General features: G+C 57.0%; 4 protein-coding genes across 4 annotated transcripts in view; 1 reads left to right on the top strand and 3 right to left on the bottom strand.

Annotated features, from left to right (window-relative positions):
* The window catches only part of PTSG_11070 (uncharacterized protein), a gene marked incomplete at both ends in the record, with an annotated part of 10,738 nt that extends 3,213 nt beyond the window's left edge, over nucleotides 1-7,525 (bottom strand). Inside the window, 15 exons of the mRNA XM_004987932.1 lie at nucleotides 95-304; nucleotides 612-1,572; nucleotides 1,849-2,015; nucleotides 2,309-2,866; nucleotides 3,065-3,152; nucleotides 3,341-3,563; nucleotides 3,757-3,806; nucleotides 3,945-4,024; nucleotides 4,203-4,239; nucleotides 4,525-4,969; nucleotides 5,347-5,570; nucleotides 5,844-5,971; nucleotides 6,159-6,243; nucleotides 6,472-6,598; nucleotides 6,889-7,525. Of these exons, the coding sequence (XP_004987989.1) occupies nucleotides 95-304; nucleotides 612-1,572; nucleotides 1,849-2,015; nucleotides 2,309-2,866; nucleotides 3,065-3,152; nucleotides 3,341-3,563; nucleotides 3,757-3,806; nucleotides 3,945-4,024; nucleotides 4,203-4,239; nucleotides 4,525-4,969; nucleotides 5,347-5,570; nucleotides 5,844-5,971; nucleotides 6,159-6,243; nucleotides 6,472-6,598; nucleotides 6,889-7,525 (4,020 nt within the window). The remainder of the gene's footprint in view (nucleotides 1-94; nucleotides 305-611; nucleotides 1,573-1,848; nucleotides 2,016-2,308; nucleotides 2,867-3,064; nucleotides 3,153-3,340; nucleotides 3,564-3,756; nucleotides 3,807-3,944; nucleotides 4,025-4,202; nucleotides 4,240-4,524; nucleotides 4,970-5,346; nucleotides 5,571-5,843; nucleotides 5,972-6,158; nucleotides 6,244-6,471; nucleotides 6,599-6,888) is intronic.
* A 244-nt stretch (nucleotides 7,526-7,769) lies between these two features.
* PTSG_11069 (uncharacterized protein) lies at nucleotides 7,770-13,551 on the bottom strand (the record flags this gene model as incomplete). Its single annotated transcript, XM_004987931.1, has 16 exons — nucleotides 7,770-7,898; nucleotides 8,127-8,327; nucleotides 8,607-8,705; nucleotides 8,890-9,108; nucleotides 9,361-9,489; nucleotides 9,690-9,779; nucleotides 10,023-10,154; nucleotides 10,365-10,773; nucleotides 10,940-11,033; nucleotides 11,207-11,276; nucleotides 11,429-11,526; nucleotides 11,724-11,861; nucleotides 12,174-12,252; nucleotides 12,441-12,541; nucleotides 12,809-13,107; nucleotides 13,337-13,551. 16 exons carry the CDS (start codon nucleotides 13,549-13,551, stop codon nucleotides 7,770-7,772), a joined length of 2,502 nt encoding a protein of 833 aa, XP_004987988.1.
* A 322-nt stretch (nucleotides 13,552-13,873) lies between these two features.
* Nucleotides 13,874-15,358, top strand: PTSG_11068 (ornithine carbamoyltransferase). Its single transcript, XM_004987930.1, has 2 exons — nucleotides 13,874-14,871; nucleotides 15,167-15,358. Exons 1-2 carry the CDS (start codon nucleotides 14,092-14,094, stop codon nucleotides 15,197-15,199), a joined length of 813 nt encoding a protein of 270 aa, XP_004987987.1. The 5' UTR covers nucleotides 13,874-14,091; the 3' UTR covers nucleotides 15,200-15,358.
* A 91-nt stretch (nucleotides 15,359-15,449) lies between these two features.
* Nucleotides 15,450-18,596, bottom strand: PTSG_11067 (argininosuccinate synthetase 1; the record flags this gene model as incomplete). Its single annotated transcript, XM_004987929.1, has 9 exons — nucleotides 15,450-15,692; nucleotides 15,854-15,971; nucleotides 16,203-16,292; nucleotides 16,543-16,671; nucleotides 16,821-16,949; nucleotides 17,134-17,269; nucleotides 17,502-17,647; nucleotides 17,776-18,096; nucleotides 18,462-18,596. The coding sequence occupies 9 exons, from the start codon at nucleotides 18,594-18,596 to the stop codon at nucleotides 15,613-15,615; spliced, it is 1,284 nt and encodes a 427-aa protein (XP_004987986.1). The 3' UTR covers nucleotides 15,450-15,612.
* Between the last annotated feature and the right edge of the window lie 268 nt (nucleotides 18,597-18,864).

Genomic DNA, 18,864 nt, shown 5'->3' with positions numbered 1-18,864 from the left:
CGACGAACGACGACGACGAACGACACACACACACACACACACACACACACACACACACGCACACACACACACACGCACGCACACACCATCCGACCTTGAGGGCTTCCTGGCTGAAGAACGACTGCAGCGGCATGCACAACTTCTTGGCCATGCGGTAGTTTGCAAGAATGCGGGCAACGCAGGCCGAAGCGAGCGTTGCAGCCGACACCAATGCCTGCAGGCAATGCTCCACGTCGCCCTCCTTGAAGCTCAGCCCCAAGTGCTCTTCTGCAAGCGGATGCGCCTCATCCGGGGTCCACGTTTCCTGTTCCGGAGCGAAAACAAGCATTACATATCATGGTTCACACCACGTGAGTTAAGTCGCACTTGTGATTAACTCGGAAATCGAAACACATACGCAGACACACAAACAGACAAACAGACAAGGCAGACAGATGCACACACTCACACACACCCACACACACCCACAAACCCACCCACACCCACACCCACACACCCACACACACCCACACACACACACAGACAGACAGACAGACACACACACACACACACACACAAACACGCAACATAACATATCCCCCGATCCTCAACCCCACTTCGGCGCCACTGACCCATGCGAGGTAGACACTGAGCTGAGCGGCGACAATGGCCGGGTGGTAGAAGTTGAAGAGCATGCACAGGTGTGCTGCACGACCAACACTGCCCCGCCGCAACAGTACCTGCAGGAACAAGTGGAACGCGCGCTCTTGTGACTCTGGCACCCGAGCCACCGCCTCGTCCTCATCGTCATCTTCATCGTAGCCGTTGGATGAGCGAGCGAGCAGACGCGACGGGCACTTGAAGTGTGCAGGGTTCTTGTCTGCCTGCGCCTCTTCGCCACGCCACCCGCGCTTGCCAATCGTCTCGTTCTCGTCAATTGGCACAATCGGTGGCTCCCCGCTCGTGTTGTTGATGACATATGTCTGCACCTCCAGGCGCCGCTGCCACAGCATCACCTCAATGGACCGGAGCGCTGATCGCATCTTGTGGTGCGAGCGTGGCAGCAGCGTCAGCCCCGTGTCGAGCAGCAGGGCCTCGTCCGCCGCCTTTGTGATGCCGCTCACGCGCGTCGCGTACGGGAGGTGCGGCTCAGCAACGCCAAAGGCAGCCGACACGAGGCTCACAAAGAAGAGGGCTTTGGTGCGCGCATCAACGCTGTGTCGCTCAAAGTGATGCAGGCACTCCGTTACAATGGCACGCGACAGGCTGTCATCACGCTTGTTCTCCTCGTGGACAGACCCCGTCTTGATGTCAACCTCCTTCTTCGCAATCTCGTACGCCTGCGCCACGTCAACAGCGGCCGTGCCCAGACCAGCGCGGATCGCGCGTGCGCGTGCATCGACAAAGTCACCAGCAGCAATGGCCTCCCGCACAGCCGCATCCGCTGTGCGCGGCGATGATGGCTTGTCCGTGTCTGCCCCGTCTTGCTGGTTCGGGTGCACGCGCTTGTGCAGGTGCTGGTCGGCGATTGGGAAATTGCTTGCACGCAACGCCGCCGCCAGGATCTCACGCGCGCGCAGAGATGTGGGGGTGCTGTGGCGCGTGGTGCGTTGTGCGTTGTGTTGACACGCGTAGGCGGGTGAGACAGAGGTGAGAGAGAGTGTGTGTGCGTGTGTGTGTGTATGCGTGTGTGCGTGTGTGTGCGTGGGTATGCGTGTGTAAGTGCATGTGCGTGTGTGTCGATGTGTACAGCGCTGATGTTGGGGCTGTCATTGTACAGAAGCACGTTCGTTCAGGCTGCGAAGCAAGACACCAGCACATGGCCCGCCCTTCTTCCCTTGCTCCCCTCTCGTCCTCATTTCAACGCACTGCTTGAAGAACGCGAGGAAGAGGGCATCCCACGTCCCCTTGGTGGTGCCGGCTTTCACCTCCTCATGCAAGACGGCTGTGGCACTCCGCTCAGCGTGCTTGTGGGCAAGGTCGATGGCCTTCACCACAGGCTTGAACGCCTGCTCTGCAAATAGGCCGAGCGCATCCTGTGGAATCGAGATGGTGGAAAGGGGTGCGGGGTGGGGTCAGCACGACGCGTGAGCGGCGGTGTAAGCGGGTGAATGTGTTGGCAAGCAGGCAAGAATGCGAAGAATCCTTGGCCGAAACACATCCGTACACGTACACAAGGGTAGACACAAGGACAGACACACACATACACAGACACACAGACACACAGACACACACACAAACACACAAACACGCACGCACGCACACACACACACAAACACACACACACACACACACAAAAACACGCAAGCACAGAGACACAGAGACGTACAACACACAAACACAGGGCACATGCCTGCAAAGGATTGAGGAATCCAAGCCTGATATAGAGGACAATGGCTTCCTTGCAGAGTGAGAAGCCACGCTCGCTGTCGATGTGAAGGTGGCACACACCGTTTGCTTCGCACACAATGTCGGCCTCAATGCTCGCCAGCTGCGCACTGAGCGGCACGTGCCCGATACTGTGCAGCTTTGTCAACAGCCAGACCAGCAGGCACGTGTACGTGAGGTTGCTGCCGTAGCACGTGGCGAGCAGCGCCATTGTCGGGCACCGCTGACGAAACGCGAGGGCAAGGAGGACTTCGGGGATGGACGCAGAGCACGACTGGGTTGCGTCACGTGCGAGCTGAAGAAAGTCGACGAGGTGGAGGCCGTTGCCTGCATCGTCGCTGGCACCGTCAGGGATGGTGTAATGCGGGTGTGCAACCATTGTCTGCGCGGCGGCAGTCGTGGGTGTGTCGGGCTGGGTGTGTACCACCTTGTACAGCATGGCACGCACGTGCTCCTTTGTTGTCCCGGCATTCATTTGCTGCTGCACCACGTCAATCACCTGAGAGGGCAACAACGACAACACAGCGATGCGTATGAAACCCAAGCAAATGGTGGAGAATGTAAGCTGGTAGAGAGGGTGGTGTTCGGTGTTGGTGACAGTTGATGTTGGTAATGTTGGCCTTGATGTGAACAAGGAAAGCAACACCACGCCGTGACCACGCATTGCCCGTCCACACAAAATACACTGCACACGCACGTGCTGTGGCTGAACAGAGTAGAACTGCGCGTATGCAGTGAGGAACAGCCACTGGTTGTCCGCATCCACATATCCAAGGAAGTCGGGCCTGGAAGAGGACGCGTGTGCGTTGTGTGTGCGTTGTGTGTGCGTATATGAGTGTGTCGAAAGGGGTCAACCATGTCTTATGCACTTGCAGTACGACTGCAATTGCGTCATGCACTCGTGCGCGGTGGTCTGTGTGCGCGCGCGTGCATGTAACACTGTGTGCAGACCAGACTGCGATGTAAAACGTACACAAAGACGACGCCGTGTCTGCGTGCAATCATCAGCACCAGATCCCAGGTCTCAATCACATCTGCGGGCGTCTGAATCGACGACGACGATGGGGATGACAGTGATGATGGTGATGATGAGAGGTCTGGCTCGTACACCCGGTGTCCGCCGCGCTTGCTCTCCAAGATGATCTGCGTGGCGCGAGAGAGTGCAGCGAGGTACTGCCCGGCGCGGTGGCGGTGCACTGTGGAGTAGGGATGGGGGACACGAAGAGGAAGGATGGATGGGTGGCTTGAGCGATGGCGCTTCGAGAGGCAAGGGGGGGGGGAGGGGGGGGCGAGGGAACATGGTTTCACATTGAGCCAACACGAATCAGAGCACCCACTGTGTCTCACGTTGTGTGTCTGTGTTGTGTGCGAGCCATTCTCGAAAGAGACTTGTCATGAGCGAGGACTGGTCCTGGGAAAGGACATTGCTGCTGCCGATGCTGTTGCAGTGGACAATAGGAACAAAAGGGTAAGAGGGTGCCAACGGAGGTGAAAGTTGCATTGGAACCCTGGCACAAGGTTTGAACATGCTGCAACAAGCAAAGCCACACCCATATATGTGTTGCCTGCAGGCATACCTGCTCGTCTTATGGCTTGTTCTTGTCTGGATCAGGCGCTGGGCGGCTTGTACGTCTTGCCGGAGATATGTGGCAACATCCTTGACACGAAGTGCACGCGATCATGATCGTGGTGTAGGTTGGTGTCAACACAGGCACAAACACACACACACACACACACACACACATAGAGGCAGTGAAGTCACACGTCACCAGGAATACACAAGGTTACACAGGCATGTGAACATATTGAACACAGACATGTTGCAAAATGTTCACCTCGCGCTCGAGCCGACTCAGGAAGGACAGCGCCGCGCTGAAACCAAAACATGAAAGCGTGGAGGAGGATGTGGGTCACATGGTGATGTTGGGGAAAAGGGAAAGGGTGGTCGTGATGCATGCTAGGATCCTGTGTACACCACACACGTGGTGTGTTTGTACCACAAAGAGCACACACACACACACACACACACACACACACACACACACACACACACACACACACACGCAGACACGCATCGACACAAACACACAAACAAGTCAAGAAACACGCAAAAAACAAAAAACAAATGTAAAGTCTGCAAAGGAAGCGGTGACTTACGCAACACAAGGCAGGTGCATCGGCCGTGTCATGACAGCTGCGTAGATGCGCGTGGTCGCGTCTGGCGTGAGGTGCCCCCTCTCCTCACGATCAAACAGTTGCATTGCAAATAGCGGGCGCCCTTGCTCGATGTAGAACACAAAGTCGAGGCTGTCTTCCAGCGCATGTGACCGCAGTTCCGGGGAATCAAACGCAGGCAGCGCCCTGCGCACGAACCAATGGCGTGCACCACCACTGATACTGCTGTTGCTATTGTTGCTGTTGACGTCGTCCTGGCTGACGACACGGTCGGTTGTGTGCGCGGGTGTTCGCGCGAGCCAGGCAAACACGGCGCGTGCATGTGTGCCCGTTGCATTTTGTAGCAACTTGAGGAGCAGGTCACCGTCGGCCGGCGTTGGTGTTGTTGGATTCATGGCGCGCAACAGCAGCTGCACATCCTCAGCACCTGGGAATGATTTTTTGTATGGCAGCACGTGCATTCAAGTCTATGGATGAGACAAAGTTGATGAAGAGAATACTGCGACACAAGTACAATACCGTTGACACAGATGGATGCACAAACACACACCCCAAGTCATGCACACCCCAAGTCACACACACCCACACATACACACCCACATCCACATCCACATCCACATCCACACACACGCACACACACCCACCCACACACCCACGCATGCAAGGCACACACACGCACACACACACACACGCGCGCGCGCGCGCACGCACATACACACACACACACACACACACACACACACACACACACACACACACACACAGTAACAGGCAATTGCTTCATGGCGCAACACAGCACCGCACCTTCTGCCGCCTGCAGGGCGCCGGGATCAAAGGCGGAAAGCATGAGCAGCGATGGCAGGCAGTTGTTACGCATCAGCCGGTGACACAATTCAGGTGTCGTCTCTGGCTCGTCCACATCCTCGTCAAAGACGGGTGCGGGCGCGTGTGTGCTGATGGTTTCGTTGGCCGGCGTTGTTGGTGCTGCAGGGGTGCCCGAATTGGAGGCAGCAGCAGCAGCTTTGGCGCTGATGATGAAGAAGTCGAAGATGAAGCGTGAGGAGAGACGTCGCAACAGCAATGGAGGAGAGGGGGGTTCAGGATCTCATGAAAACACACATAAAAACGCGGTGCTCGTGCACACAGACACACACAGACACATACAGACACACAGGCACACACACAGAGACACACACACACACACAGACACACACACAGACACACACACAGACAGACAGACAGACAGACAGACAGACAGACACACACACACACACACACACACACACGAAAGAGGCGCGCACCTGAGCTGGACCTGCAAGTAACGTGTCATGTCCTCTGCTGAGTTGAGATCAATGAAGTTGACGCCCTCAAGCGGGGAATTGCGCTCCCACCGCCACCCGTTCGTCCGAGACAGCAGCAGCGCAAGCAACTATGAGGTGCATCCGTGGTAGTGAGCGGAGGTGGTGGTGGATGGCGTGAGGGTGAGACAAGGCGGCGAGTGCAACAGCAGCATGGGATAAATGCAATGGCAGCATGGCAGCATGGGGCTGGGGTGATGGGCGTATTGTTGCGCCGTTGTATCAACGAGCGTGAACATGGTGAAATGCACAACACACCTGGAAGTTGTTGTCTGTGACGACTGCAGCGATGTGCCGCTTCACTGCATCCAGCGCTGTTGCCGGCAACACCGTGGATAGGCGCCTGTGTGTCAAACAACATGCATGAATGCACGCAAGCGACGGGAGCACGTGTGCGACGAGGGCATGTGTACGATGAACAACGTCAACGCAAGTGATGAGCGATAGGACTGCGGGATGACAACATCTGCAGGCGCAGACACATGAACATTGCTGCATTTAAGCTCGCTGTCCCTCACGGCATTGACCACCAGACAAGAATATACCAGGCAACACCACCCCGACCACGCACGTGTCTGCCAGGACGTTGCCGCTTCTCCAGATCTGTCGCGTGAGTGTGCGCACGTCACGATCAGATGCGAGCGTGTATGCGAGGCCAAACAGGCCGGCGCCGTGGAAGCCCTTCTCCGCTTGCAGACCTACATGACGTCACATGCGGGAGAGGGCGTTGTGAGTAAAGTGAGGGAGATGAATCGTTCGTGCGTTTCCTGTTAAATCTGTCAACGACACAAACACACACGCATACACATAGCCACACACACACACACACACACACACACACACACATACATACGCCACACACACACACACACATACGTACAAACACACACACAAACATACAAACACACACACAAACACACAGACACACAAACACACATACGCACACAGACAGGTAGACAGACAGACAGACACAAACACACACACTCACGTGAGTATGTGTCCATGCCGTCAAGAAGCGACGTGATGTCGTCTTCTGTCACCTCGTGCGCCTCACACGCGGCACGGAGCGGCGCTGTGAAGAAGGCAAACCGCTCGTGCCTGCAGGCATCGCGCACCACCCGCCAGTAGGACAGCATCGTGTCCGTGTCCACCTCCCCCAGTGCAAGCACCTGGTGCGACGTCAGTAGCGCCTCGGCTCGCAGGCGATCGACGCCATCATCGGACATGCGGTCCAGAAAGTCGAGGCGGACTTGACTGTACAGTGGCGATTGCACGGACGCAGCGGCAGATGGAGGCAGGTCATCATCGCCAGCGCTCCACCACTCGGCATCCGGCTCTGTGTCTGTCAGCGTGCGCAGGCGAAACTCAAACCTGGCGGAAGCAGCGTTGGCGGCGGCGTTGCTGCTGTTGTCGTTGCTGTTGGCGTCGAGTTTGTCTTTGGCGCCAGTGGCTTTGTCACCAGTGGCTGGGGTGCGCTCCCGTTGTGCCGTTGAGGCAGCAAGCATTGACGCAAAGTGCAGCACAAACAGCAGCTGTGGCAGTTCCTGCTGCTTCCTGCGTTGTACCCCCGCCACCTCTGTGCTCGCACACGGATACATCGCCTCAATGTCCCGCGCAATTGCCATCGTCGCCTCCTGTTGCCCACAGACAGCGATGTGGTCGCAGTGGTTGACGTGCGTGTGTGTGTAAGTGTGTGAGTGCGTGTGAGTGCGTGTGAGTGCGTGTGTGTGAATGTGTGAATGTGAGTGCGTGTGAATGTGTGCGTGCGTCTGTGCGTGTCCATGTGTGCGAGTCTTTGTGTGTTTGCATACAAATCTGAACACAGAAGAAAAATACGGGTGTAGCCGTGTCGGGCTTGCATCGTTCACATCAAGCAGTGTCACCGACCAAGGCCAGTGTCTCGTGTGGGGCGTTGTCAACAAGTTGCTGCCACAATCGTTCCCGCACGTCGCTTTCGAGTGTCGTGCGCACAATCTCAGCAAAACACCCATACGGCTCCTGCGCAAGGTGACGGACAGGATACATGATGCGTGAGCGTCAGGTAATATGATTACAGGTACAGGGCAACAGATACACAACTTGTTGCACAGACACAGACACAGACACAGACACACAGACACAAACATGCACACACACACACACAGACACAGACACACACACACGCAAGCACACGCACGCATACGCAAGCACACGCACGCATACGCACGCACACAACCGCAGACGTACAATGCCAGCGCTGCTGAGGTAGGTGGCTGCAAGCTGCGTGTGTGCGCGGCGGACGGCGGCGTACGCGGCAGCGAGGGCGTGGTGCTGTGTGTTGGCGATGCTGTGCAGGGCGGGATCAAGCCTGTTGGCAGCAAGGTAGACCTGCGCATGAAGCAGCCGGTTGCACTTGAGCGCATGCGCAATGATGGCGGCAGGATCCGCCTGGTGGAAGAGATGAAGGGTAGAGAGGGGGTGATGGAGGAGAAGGAAGTTGAGGTGCGGGCGGAAAGCGGGGGGGGGGGGCAACGTGAGTTTGGGTATTGGGCACAGGGGTGGAGGCAGGCATTGCGGCTGAACGTGAAGGATTGGAGAATGGGTTGGCGCGGGGTACGGGGGAAAGCAGATACAGCAAGATGCACAGGTGGAACACAGCAATTCTACTGTGTGTGTATGTGTGTGTGTGTGTGTGTGTGTGTGTGTGTGTGTGTGATGCGGACGGACCAAGTCCTCCCACGTGTCGACGAGGGTCTTCGGGATGGAGGAGAGGTCGTCCCGGGTAAAGTGTGGTCGCAGACACATGACCGCCCTGTCAGCAGACAGCTGGACATTGCAGTCATGGTGGTGATGATGATGATGATGAGGCGGAGGCAGGTGTTAATGTTGTTAGGAGGAATGTGGGTCCAAACTGGCACACGCGATTCAAATGCATCCACGACTGTATCTGACAAGCACAGGAAGCAATATAAGTGCAAGCATGTACACAGACAGGCACAGGGATGCATACCTGCGTGCTGAGGAGGCACGTTGGTGGTTGTTCACCGGCCTGCTGTCCTGGAGTGGGCGTGGTCTCCTCATCTTCACCGGCTCGAGCGTCCTCTTCTCCACCGCCACCGCCACCGCTAACGTCAGCAGCACCTTCAGCGAGCGGGAGGATGCGGCGAAGGCGTGCCATGAATGACGACAGCTGCACCAGGATTGCGTCACGCGGCGTCGCAGCAAACATCTTTGGCGTTGCATGTAGGAGACACCACAGAACGCAGGATGAGTGAATTTTGGAGACACGAAGTACGTGTGTGCGTGCGTGCGTGTGTGTGGATGCGTGTGTGTGGATGCATGTGTGTGCGTGTGTGCGTGCGCGCGCGTGTGTGTGCGTGTGTGCGTGCTTGTGTGCGTGTGTGTGGTGTGCGATTGGGATGCAGCACACGTGCGTGGTTGCGATTGTGATTGTGGATGCTTGCAGGCAACGGCACCGCACCTCGAGTTTCCGTGCGATGAACCTGGTGGTGAGGTGCATGAGCTTGATGGGGAAGTCGAGGTAGTCGCGGAACTGCCATGTCTCGGAAACGGCGTCCACCAACATCTCGCACGCGCTTGCTAGCTGGTCCTGAGGGTTGGCAGCCGTGGTGGTGGTGGTGAGGTGGTGGTGGTGGTGATGGTGGTGATGGTGGTGGCATTGGCAGGAACAACAGTGGTGGGGAGTGTTGGGATTGGTGAGTTCATGTTGTTCACGTTGAGAGGTAGTGATGGTGATGACGCCAGTCACTCCAGATAAACCGCCACGCACGCGCCGCACGCCGCACCGACCTTTGTGAGTGTTTTGAGGACTTCCTTGACAAGCTCAATCTGCCTGTACTTGAGGCTGGTCTCCAGCTGGCTCGTGTAGCAGTTGTTGCTCTGGTGGTGCCGGGTGGTAAGCGATAATTGGTGAGTGGCGCGTTCATGGATGGTGGACAAGTCAGAAAAAATACGCGCAAACACAAAACACAAAATCAACGGAGCCGCAGCGTCAAACAGCTAACGCACACACACAACACACACAAACACAGACACAGCACACACGCACACACAACACACACGCACACAAACACAGGCACAGGCACAGGCACAGGCACAGACACACATCAAGCGACCACGGACCCATCCGTTTTGGCTGCAGAGGAGCTGTGCAACGTCGTTCCTGCCGAGCATGGTGAGCTGGTCCAACAGCTGCTGTTGGCTCAGGTCAAGGACAAGCGTCGTCAGCCCGCGCGGACCAACCAGCAGCAGCGGCTGCAACGAGGAGGTGGTGTGGGGGGGGGGAGTGGTTGCGGTGAGAACACAGCTGCATGCAGTAGACAACAGCAACACTCACACACAGACACACAGACACAGACACAGACACAGACACGCACACACGCACACACACACACACACACACACGCGCGCGCGCATGAATACACACACACACACACAGACACACAGACACACACACACACTTACATTGGAGTTTGCGACGTGCGTGGAAGGCGGGAGAACGACGGTGGTGAGCGATTGCAGCGTCACGACGTCAACAATCGTGATGCTGAGGGTATGCTGTACACCGCTCGCAATCACCGTTGCGCGCCGGTTGCGCACGTGCACGTGTGTGGCAGCTGTGCCCTGGCTACGCAGCAGGTGTGCAAACGGGTGCGGGCGCGGTGGTGGCGGCAGATGGGAGGCAGCCGTGATGAAGCTGGCTGCTGTTGCGTTGAGTGCATCAAGCACAGATGCATTGTACTGCGCCTCGCCCACCGACACATCCGCACCACCATCACGGTGGCCGTCGTGGTCGTGGTCGTGGTCGTGCTGGTTGGCGGCAGCTGCCCAGTGTCGCGTTTCATCGCCACGCATGGTCCCGTGTGTGAAACCACTGGCAAAGTGGTGGCGAGAGACAGCAGATGGGGGGGGGGGGTTGGCAATGGGGTGATTGTACATTGCATCACGTGCGTGTGTGGTGTGTATGTGTGTGTGTGTGTTAGTATGTGCAGTTGAGTGCATTGCATCATGTGTGCGCATGCGACATGCGAGTACAGCACCTGTCGATATCGACGCGTGCGCGCACGGCTTCGATCCATTCGTTGTGGTAGTCGTCAATCGACATCACAGGCAGCGCATCGCACCCGCTCCCGTCTGGCGAGGAGGGGGGGAAGTCATGAGGTGAGCACAACAACAACAGCGCGTACGCATGCGTGCAAGTCAGGAGAAGGCAGTGACGGGCACACAGCGAGAGAGGTAGATGTCCACAGCACACAATACACAAACATCCATGCATGCATGAGAGGCGCGTGTGTGGGGGTGCTCACCGGTGTGAGAGCGCCTGACCAGCGGGGCTGCTGCTCCCGGCCGCAGATGCTGTGGGAAACTCGAGAAGTACTGAACACACGCACGCAGACCACAACAGGTGTAACACACACACACACACACACACACACACACACACACACACACATGGAAAAGCAACGGGTCACGGGAAGCAGCAGCCAGTGTGTATGTATGTGTATGTGTATGTGTGTGTGCGCTCTCACGGCCGGGATGTCGATGACGATGGTGACGGGTTCGGATGCGGAGGACACGAGCAAGCGGCGGGGCTGCCATCCAACTGCAATGGAGCTCCACTCCAGCCCTGGCACGCACGTCACAAGGGCGGTGATGGCAGTTGGTGAGGACGGTTGGTAATGATGACTGCTGATGATAGTTGGCTGTGTTGATGGTGGCGCTGAAATGCATCTGGCATGGTGGTGGCCGTGGCGACACGGGGTTTGCGAATGATGTGAGCAGCGCACAAATACAGTCCCAAATACAGTCCATCTCAGCCCGCACCTCTGTAGATGGTACAGCATGTTCTGAGGTTGATGACGGCCGCAACGGCAGCAGTGGTGGACACGTCAACCACCTCGACCATATGCGATGCATGCAGCAGCACAAGTTCGCTCCCAGATGCACACACCAACGGCCGCGCTGCAGCGAGTGCATGCGAAACAGCAAGCAACAGTGTGCATGTGTGAGCGTATGGGTGTGTGTGTGTGAGTGAGCGTATGGGTGAGTGAGTGTGTGTGTGTGTGTGAGTGTGTGTGAGTGTGTGTGTGAGTGTGTGAGTGAGTGAGTGAGGAGTGAGTGAGTGAGTGAGTGTGTGAGTGTGAGCGTATGTGTGTAGGTGAGCGTGGAAACACGAGTTGCACAGCAAGTGAAATGGCGAGTGCACTTCGTGTCCTTCATGCAACATACGAATGTGACATGTTCACATGCATGATCAATGTACCCCACACGCACCGTCACGTGAGCAGTGGACGTCTGTCCAGCTGAGGTCACCGTCAATCGTGCGCACGTGCTCAACTGTGCAGCGCTGCTCCTGTCCCCCACGATGACGATGACGATGGCGGTGAGGGTGGGTGTCAAAGTCATGCTGGTGTCAAGTACCTCTTCGCACACGAAACACACACACACACGCACACACACACACACACACACACACACACACACACACACACACACACAGACAGACACACACAGACATATATGCGGTGCTTCCATGTCTACCTCTGCGTTTATGGTGACGATGGAGAAGTGCGGGTATGACAGGACAAGAAATTGCTGCTTGGAAATGGGCACAATCTGCACATCCTCCACCTCCGCATCGACTGCACGTGGCGAGTGGCAAGCAGCACGCAATGTGAGCAAGAGCGACGGCAACCTCGTACGAATGAGAGCAAATCACGCGGAACAAAACAAGCGCGCACATAGAGGCAGGCAGGCAGGCGCAAAGGCGTGGACACAGACACAGACACAGACACGACTACGCGTACACACACATACGCAGACACACAGGCACACACATACGCATACACACATACGCAGGCACACAGGCAGACACACACAGACACAGACACACACACACACACACGTACCTGTGTCGGCAAAGAGCCAGTCCAGGTGCAGGGTGCTTTTCATGACGTGTGAGTTGTCGTGAAGTGGTTCAAACTTGAATGAGGACGACGACGCCTGTGTCTCGTCGGACGACTGTTGCTCCTTGGTATCTTGGTCATTGTTGCCAGTGTGCCTGACACTGAGCAGGATTGTAACGGTGTCATTGGCGCCCAGGGCGACCAGGCACTCGCCTGCGTCTGCGGCTGCAAACGACGTGTTCTCCGTGCTGAGGAGAAAAGAGTGTGGATCTGTAATTTCTGTATCGGCCAGGAACAAGTGCCTGCAGTCACGGAGAAGGACGAGTCGTGAGTCACCACACACGTCATCGAAGGACAGAAAAACGCTGCAACGCGCAGGGAAACGCTGCAACGCACACACACACACACACACACACACACACACACACACACACACACACACACACACACACGCACGCACACACACACACGCACGCACGCACACACACACAGACGCACAGACACGCACACACACGCACACATGTAACCTACGCTGAAATTGAAGGAAGGGTGGCGAGGAGGCTGTATAGCCCAGCATCTGCTCCTGTGCCATCAGTGCTACTTTCTCGTCTGGTGGTCCAGATGGACAGGTCGTCGGCGCCTGTCGCAGACGCTTGGGTGGTCATCCACACACACGATGGCGACACCTTGCATCTCTGTGCATCCCTTGCCGCTGTTGGCAGCGCACCTTGCAACACAACCTCCATCCCTTCTGTCTTGCTGTATCCCGTTTATCACCAGCCCACGTGCTGCCTTCGCTGTTTTCTTCTCCCTCGATGCAACAGCTCTTGCTTGAATATCAAGGTCACTATCACAACATCAACCATCGAGTCCACACACCCCAACTTGCCTCCTTTTTGCTTCTTTGCTTGTCCTCTCGCTCCGCTTTGCTGCTGCTCCAAACCAAACAAATGACGAATTGCGGTGTCATACATGTATTTCTGCGGCTGGCGAAATCGCGCACAGTGTGCGAACAACAGTGTGTTCGGGGTGGTAACACACAACAGCGCTGTCGTGGGCAGTGGAAGGCACGAAGATGTTGTGACATGATGGCGGTGGGCATTTACAGCACACCTTCACATGCCACAAAGGCACACCCAGCATAACAACAACCGCCATCGATCGCAAGCCAGTAGCTAAGGTGGTGATATCGCGTCAGTGGCACAGCGTATGTAATAACCTCAGCTTCCATTACTACGAATACCGCAAACGCTCGCTGTCATCCATTCCCCAACAACCAAGCGACCATGCACGCACCTCGTCACTTCTTGGGCATGCTGAGCGTGTCCCGCGGTGAGCTGACAAGCATCCTGCGCGGGGCAGTTGCGATGAAGGCGGCGGTGAGCCGGGATCCCACCGCCCAGCTGCAATGGCTGCAGGGGCGCACCATGGCGATGGTGTTTGAGAAGCCGTCGCTGCGCACGCACACGTCGTTCCAGACGGGGATGCACCAGCTCGGCGGCAACGCCATCTACCTTGGGCCGGAGCAGATTGGCCTCGGCAAGCGCGAGCCCATCAAGGACGTCTCGCGCGTGCTCTCGCGCATGACAGACATCATCATCGCCCGCGTGTTCTCCAACGAGAGCATCCGGGAGCTTGCGGCGCACTCGAGCGTGCCCGTCATCAACGCGCTGTGCGACGTCGAGCACCCGTGTCAGGCCGTCGCAGACATGCTCACCATCCTCGAGCACAAGGGCCGCCTCGACAGCTCCCTCAAGGTCACCTTTGTTGGCGACGGCAACAACAACGTCACGCACTCCTTGGCGCTGGCGTGCGCGCAGCTGGGCGTCAACTTCACCTGTGCCAGCCCGACGCAGCACAGCATGGATGCGGGCATCCTGAAGACAGCGCAGGACACGGCGAGCGCCACAAGCGCCGCCATCACGCAGACGGTGGATGTGGCCGAGGCGGTCACGGGTGCAGATGTGGTGTACACGGACACATTTGTCAGCATGGGCCAGGAGGATGAGAAGGAGCAGCGCCTGTGCGAGTTTGATGGCTACCAATCTTCATGCATGACATGCCAGGTCTGTAGCTGCCCTCGCTTGTTGGCTGTGCGTGTGCGTGTGTGTACGTGCGTGTGTGTCTGTGCGTGTGCGTGTGTGTACGTGCGTGTGTGTGTGCGTGCGTGCGTGTGCGTGTGTGTGCGTGTGTGTGTGTGTGTTGTGTGTGTGTTGTGTGTGTGTGTGTGTGTGTGTGTGTGTGTGTGCTCTCGAAGGCTTTGTCATTCACCGTTCATTCAACGACGATGGCTAATAATCACCCACTCACCCACCCACACACCACACACTGTCTCTCTTCTCTCGCATCGCATCGCAACAGCGTACCGCGGCATTGAGGTGGCGGAGGACGTGATGGACGGACCCCAGTCGGTGGTCATCGACCAAGCCGAGAACCGCCTCCACGCGCAGAAGGCGATTGTCTGTCATCTCATGCAAGTCGGCCCCTTTGCACCGACCCACCAGAAGTAACCAAGACAATGTGTCGATGTGTGTGTGTGTGTGTGTGTGTGTGTGTGTGTGTGTGTGTGTGTGTGTGTGTGTGTGTGTTGCTTTCTCTCCTGACACTGCTCAGTTCTGTGCATCTCATGACAAGTAAAGAAAGGCTACATTGCATTGCAGATGTTGTTGTCTTTGCCGAAGTTGACTCTATTCAATGCAACACGAACCACCAACGCAACCAGCCAGAAGCAAAAAGCAGGAGAGGGCTGTCCATCGCCCGCCATCACGACCGATGAGCGTGCCTGCAAGCAACACTGTGCGTGCGCATCACTGCTTTGTGGACTCGTCAGCGGGGCCGCGGAGACGTCCGTACTCCCGCAGGCGCAGTGCGTTCACCTTGATGAAGCCTGGTGATGGTTGAGAGGAGGTGGGTAAGGTTGTGGGTGAGGTTGTGTTGGTGACGCAGACAGATGGGCAGACAGATTGGCAGACAGATGGGCAGACAGACAGACACACACACACACACACACACACACACAACATACGTTCAAGCAGGCCAATGACTCACCCTCTGCCGTCTTTGGGTCGTACTCGCCCTCGACGTCCATGCTCACGAGCTCCTCATCGTAAAGGCTCTTTGGCGACGACCGCCCGAGGATGTACACGTTGCCCCGGTACAGCTTCAGCTGCACACACACACACACACACACACACACACACACACACACACACACACACACACACACCGTGAAGTTGTGTGGTGGGATTGTGTGAGATGTGGCGGTTGTTGCAGTGCGGCACTGACCATGAGCACACCGCAAGCGAACATGACAGCAGATAAAAACGACCACACGAATCCGCATGTGTGTGCATGTGCATGTGCATGTGCATGTGCATGTGCATGTGCGTGTGCTCACCTCAACGACGCCCTCCACGTCCTCCTGGCTCTGCGCAATCGCTTTGCGCACGTACAGCGCCTCGGGGCTCCACCAGAACCCGTGGTACACCTGTCGTGATGATGGCGGTAAAGGCAGTGACGGTTGTGGGTTGGTGGTGGCGACGGCAGGTGAGAGCTTGTGAAGGTCCGTCACGGACTGGGAATGATGATGCATGAAATGGCAGGGCTGGTGTGCAATTGTACACCTCCTTGTCTTCAACAACAGCATCTTCGCCTTAACGTACAACGACTCTCCCCTGGTTTGCCATCACCATCACCACCCACCACCAACCATTGCCACCAGTCATCCAAACCATCACCTGCTCGGTCATCTTGGATGAGAGCATGTCGCGGATCTTGCGCACTTCCCGGTCGATTGTCAGCGCCTCAATGTCAATGTGCGCCTCGCGCAGCACCTGTCCCGCTGGCGTCTCGTACACGCCCCGGCTCTGGTCGATGGCGGAAAGGGTGGCGGTGATGGCGGTGAGGGCCAACGCGATTAGGTAGTTGCATCATGCACACACACACACACACACACACACACGTACACACAGACAGACACACAGACACACACACACACAGATACGGATGGCTGCACCTTCATGCCGATGAAGCGGTTCTCGACAATGTCGATGCGGCCGACACCGTGCTTGCCGGCAACCTCGTTCAGGTACAGGTACATTTCCACGATACCGTCCTTCGTCACGCCCTCCGTCTTGTTCGTCACCTAATAAAGGGTGAAGTGGTGTTGTGAGCGGCGGGGGGAAGGCATAGAGCAGAGGGGACGCCACGGCGCTGACGCAACACACACACACACACATACACACACAGACACAGACACAGACAGACATAGATACACACATCACGCATAGATACACACACACAAACATCCACAACAAGCCCCCCCCCACCTTGACTGGGACGCCGTGCTTGAACTCGATGGCAAGTGTCGTCGGCTCCTGCGGCGCCTTCTCGGGGTCGGTCGTCATGTTGAAGATGCCCGGTGGCGCGTGGGCAGACGGGTTCTCAAGCACCCCGCTCTCGTAGCTGGTGTTGGTGCAGGCCAATGACGCAGCAAGCGGGGAAGTGAGGAGAGCGAAGAGGTTGGAGGGGTTGAAGGGGGTGGACCCAGCAAGCGGAGGGCGGGGCAGGGGAAGTGGAGGTTCTGGCCAGAACTCTTCTCGTTGTGTGAGAACTCATAGCATGCAGAGCAGCGACCACACACACCACAGTGCACCTCTTCGAAACCACCGACCACCACCAGCGTCAGGGCCGTCACCTGATGTGCATGAGGTTTGCGTCCATGCTCCATGGGCTCTTCGGGGTGACGGGGAGTGGGATGCCGTGTTGCTTGGCGTACTCAAACAGATCCTTCCGCCCCGCAAACCGCTTGTAGAAGGCCGGGTCACGCCACGGCGCAATCACCTTTTGGGTGTTGGAAGGGGGAGGGGGAGGAGGGATGAGAGGAGAAAGGGGAAGATGCAGCCCAACAGCATATGCACTCAGAAACACATCAACACACACACACATTTTCACATGACATGCGACCGCACCGTGATGGATGGCTGGAGGGCGTAGTAGGTGAGCTCGAAGCGAATCTGGTCGTTGCCCTTGCCGGTGGCGCCGTGGGAGACGAAGCCCGCGTTCTCCTTCTTGGCAATCTCAATCTGGCGACGGGCAATGCAGGGGCGGGCGATGGCGGTGCCCATGAGGTAGCGGTCCTCGTAGATGGCGTTGGCCTGCACCGTCGGGTAGATGAAGTCGCGGATGAACTCTTCCTTCAGGTCCTCGATGTACACGGCCTTGGCGGCCTGCACCGTCGGGTAGATGAAGTCGCGGATGAACTCTTCCTTCAGGTCCTCGATGTACACGGCCTTGGCGAAGAAGGTGAGCAGGAAGGCGTGGGGTGAGAGGAGGAGGGGGAAGTGGAGGTGTTCATTGAAGACAGGTGACCCCGAGGTCAATCAGTGGCACATGTGTGCGTGTATGGCATACACTTGACAGTGGCAGCGATACCACTGCGCATCTCCTTCAGCTGAGACCATCAAGCGCACAGCCGCTGCGCATCTCCTTCAGCTGAGACCATCAAGCGCACAGCCGCTGATGGCATCAAGCACATGTCCGCGTGCACGCGCACAGACACAGACACACACACACAGATACATACAGACACACACACACACACACACACACACACAGACCCACACAGATACATACAGACACACACACACACACACACCAGGTATGCGACGACGTCGTAGCCTTGCTCAATGAGCCATACGAGGATGCAAGATGTGTCGAGGCCGCCACTGTAGGCCAGCACGACCGTCTTGTTGCCTTCGTCGGCACCAGTCTTTGCGCGCTTTGCGTCCATGGTGGGTGTGCCTGCGTTTGTCTCGGCGTGCGTACGCGTGCGTGTGCGTGTGTGTGGTTCGCGATGTCGCTCTCACTCCGGCGTTGTAAATGAGCGAGTGTGAGATCAAGGCTGTCGTTGCCAGTGGTAGTGGTCAGTGAACGTGGATGCTCTTGTGTTGTTTGTGCAATTAATTACGCCAGCACTTTGTGTGGTTTTGTAACTGAACTGCTGTTGCGTTCGGCCACCGCGTGTGACGTTGGTGTTGAAGCACATCTCACAGCACGCT

The sequence above is a fragment of the Salpingoeca rosetta genome, assembly GCF_000188695.1.
Source record: "Salpingoeca rosetta unplaced genomic scaffold supercont1.39, whole genome shotgun sequence".
NCBI classification, from domain to species: Eukaryota; class Choanoflagellata; order Craspedida; family Salpingoecidae; genus Salpingoeca; species Salpingoeca rosetta.
This window is presented reverse-complemented; position numbering and strand designations above follow the sequence as displayed.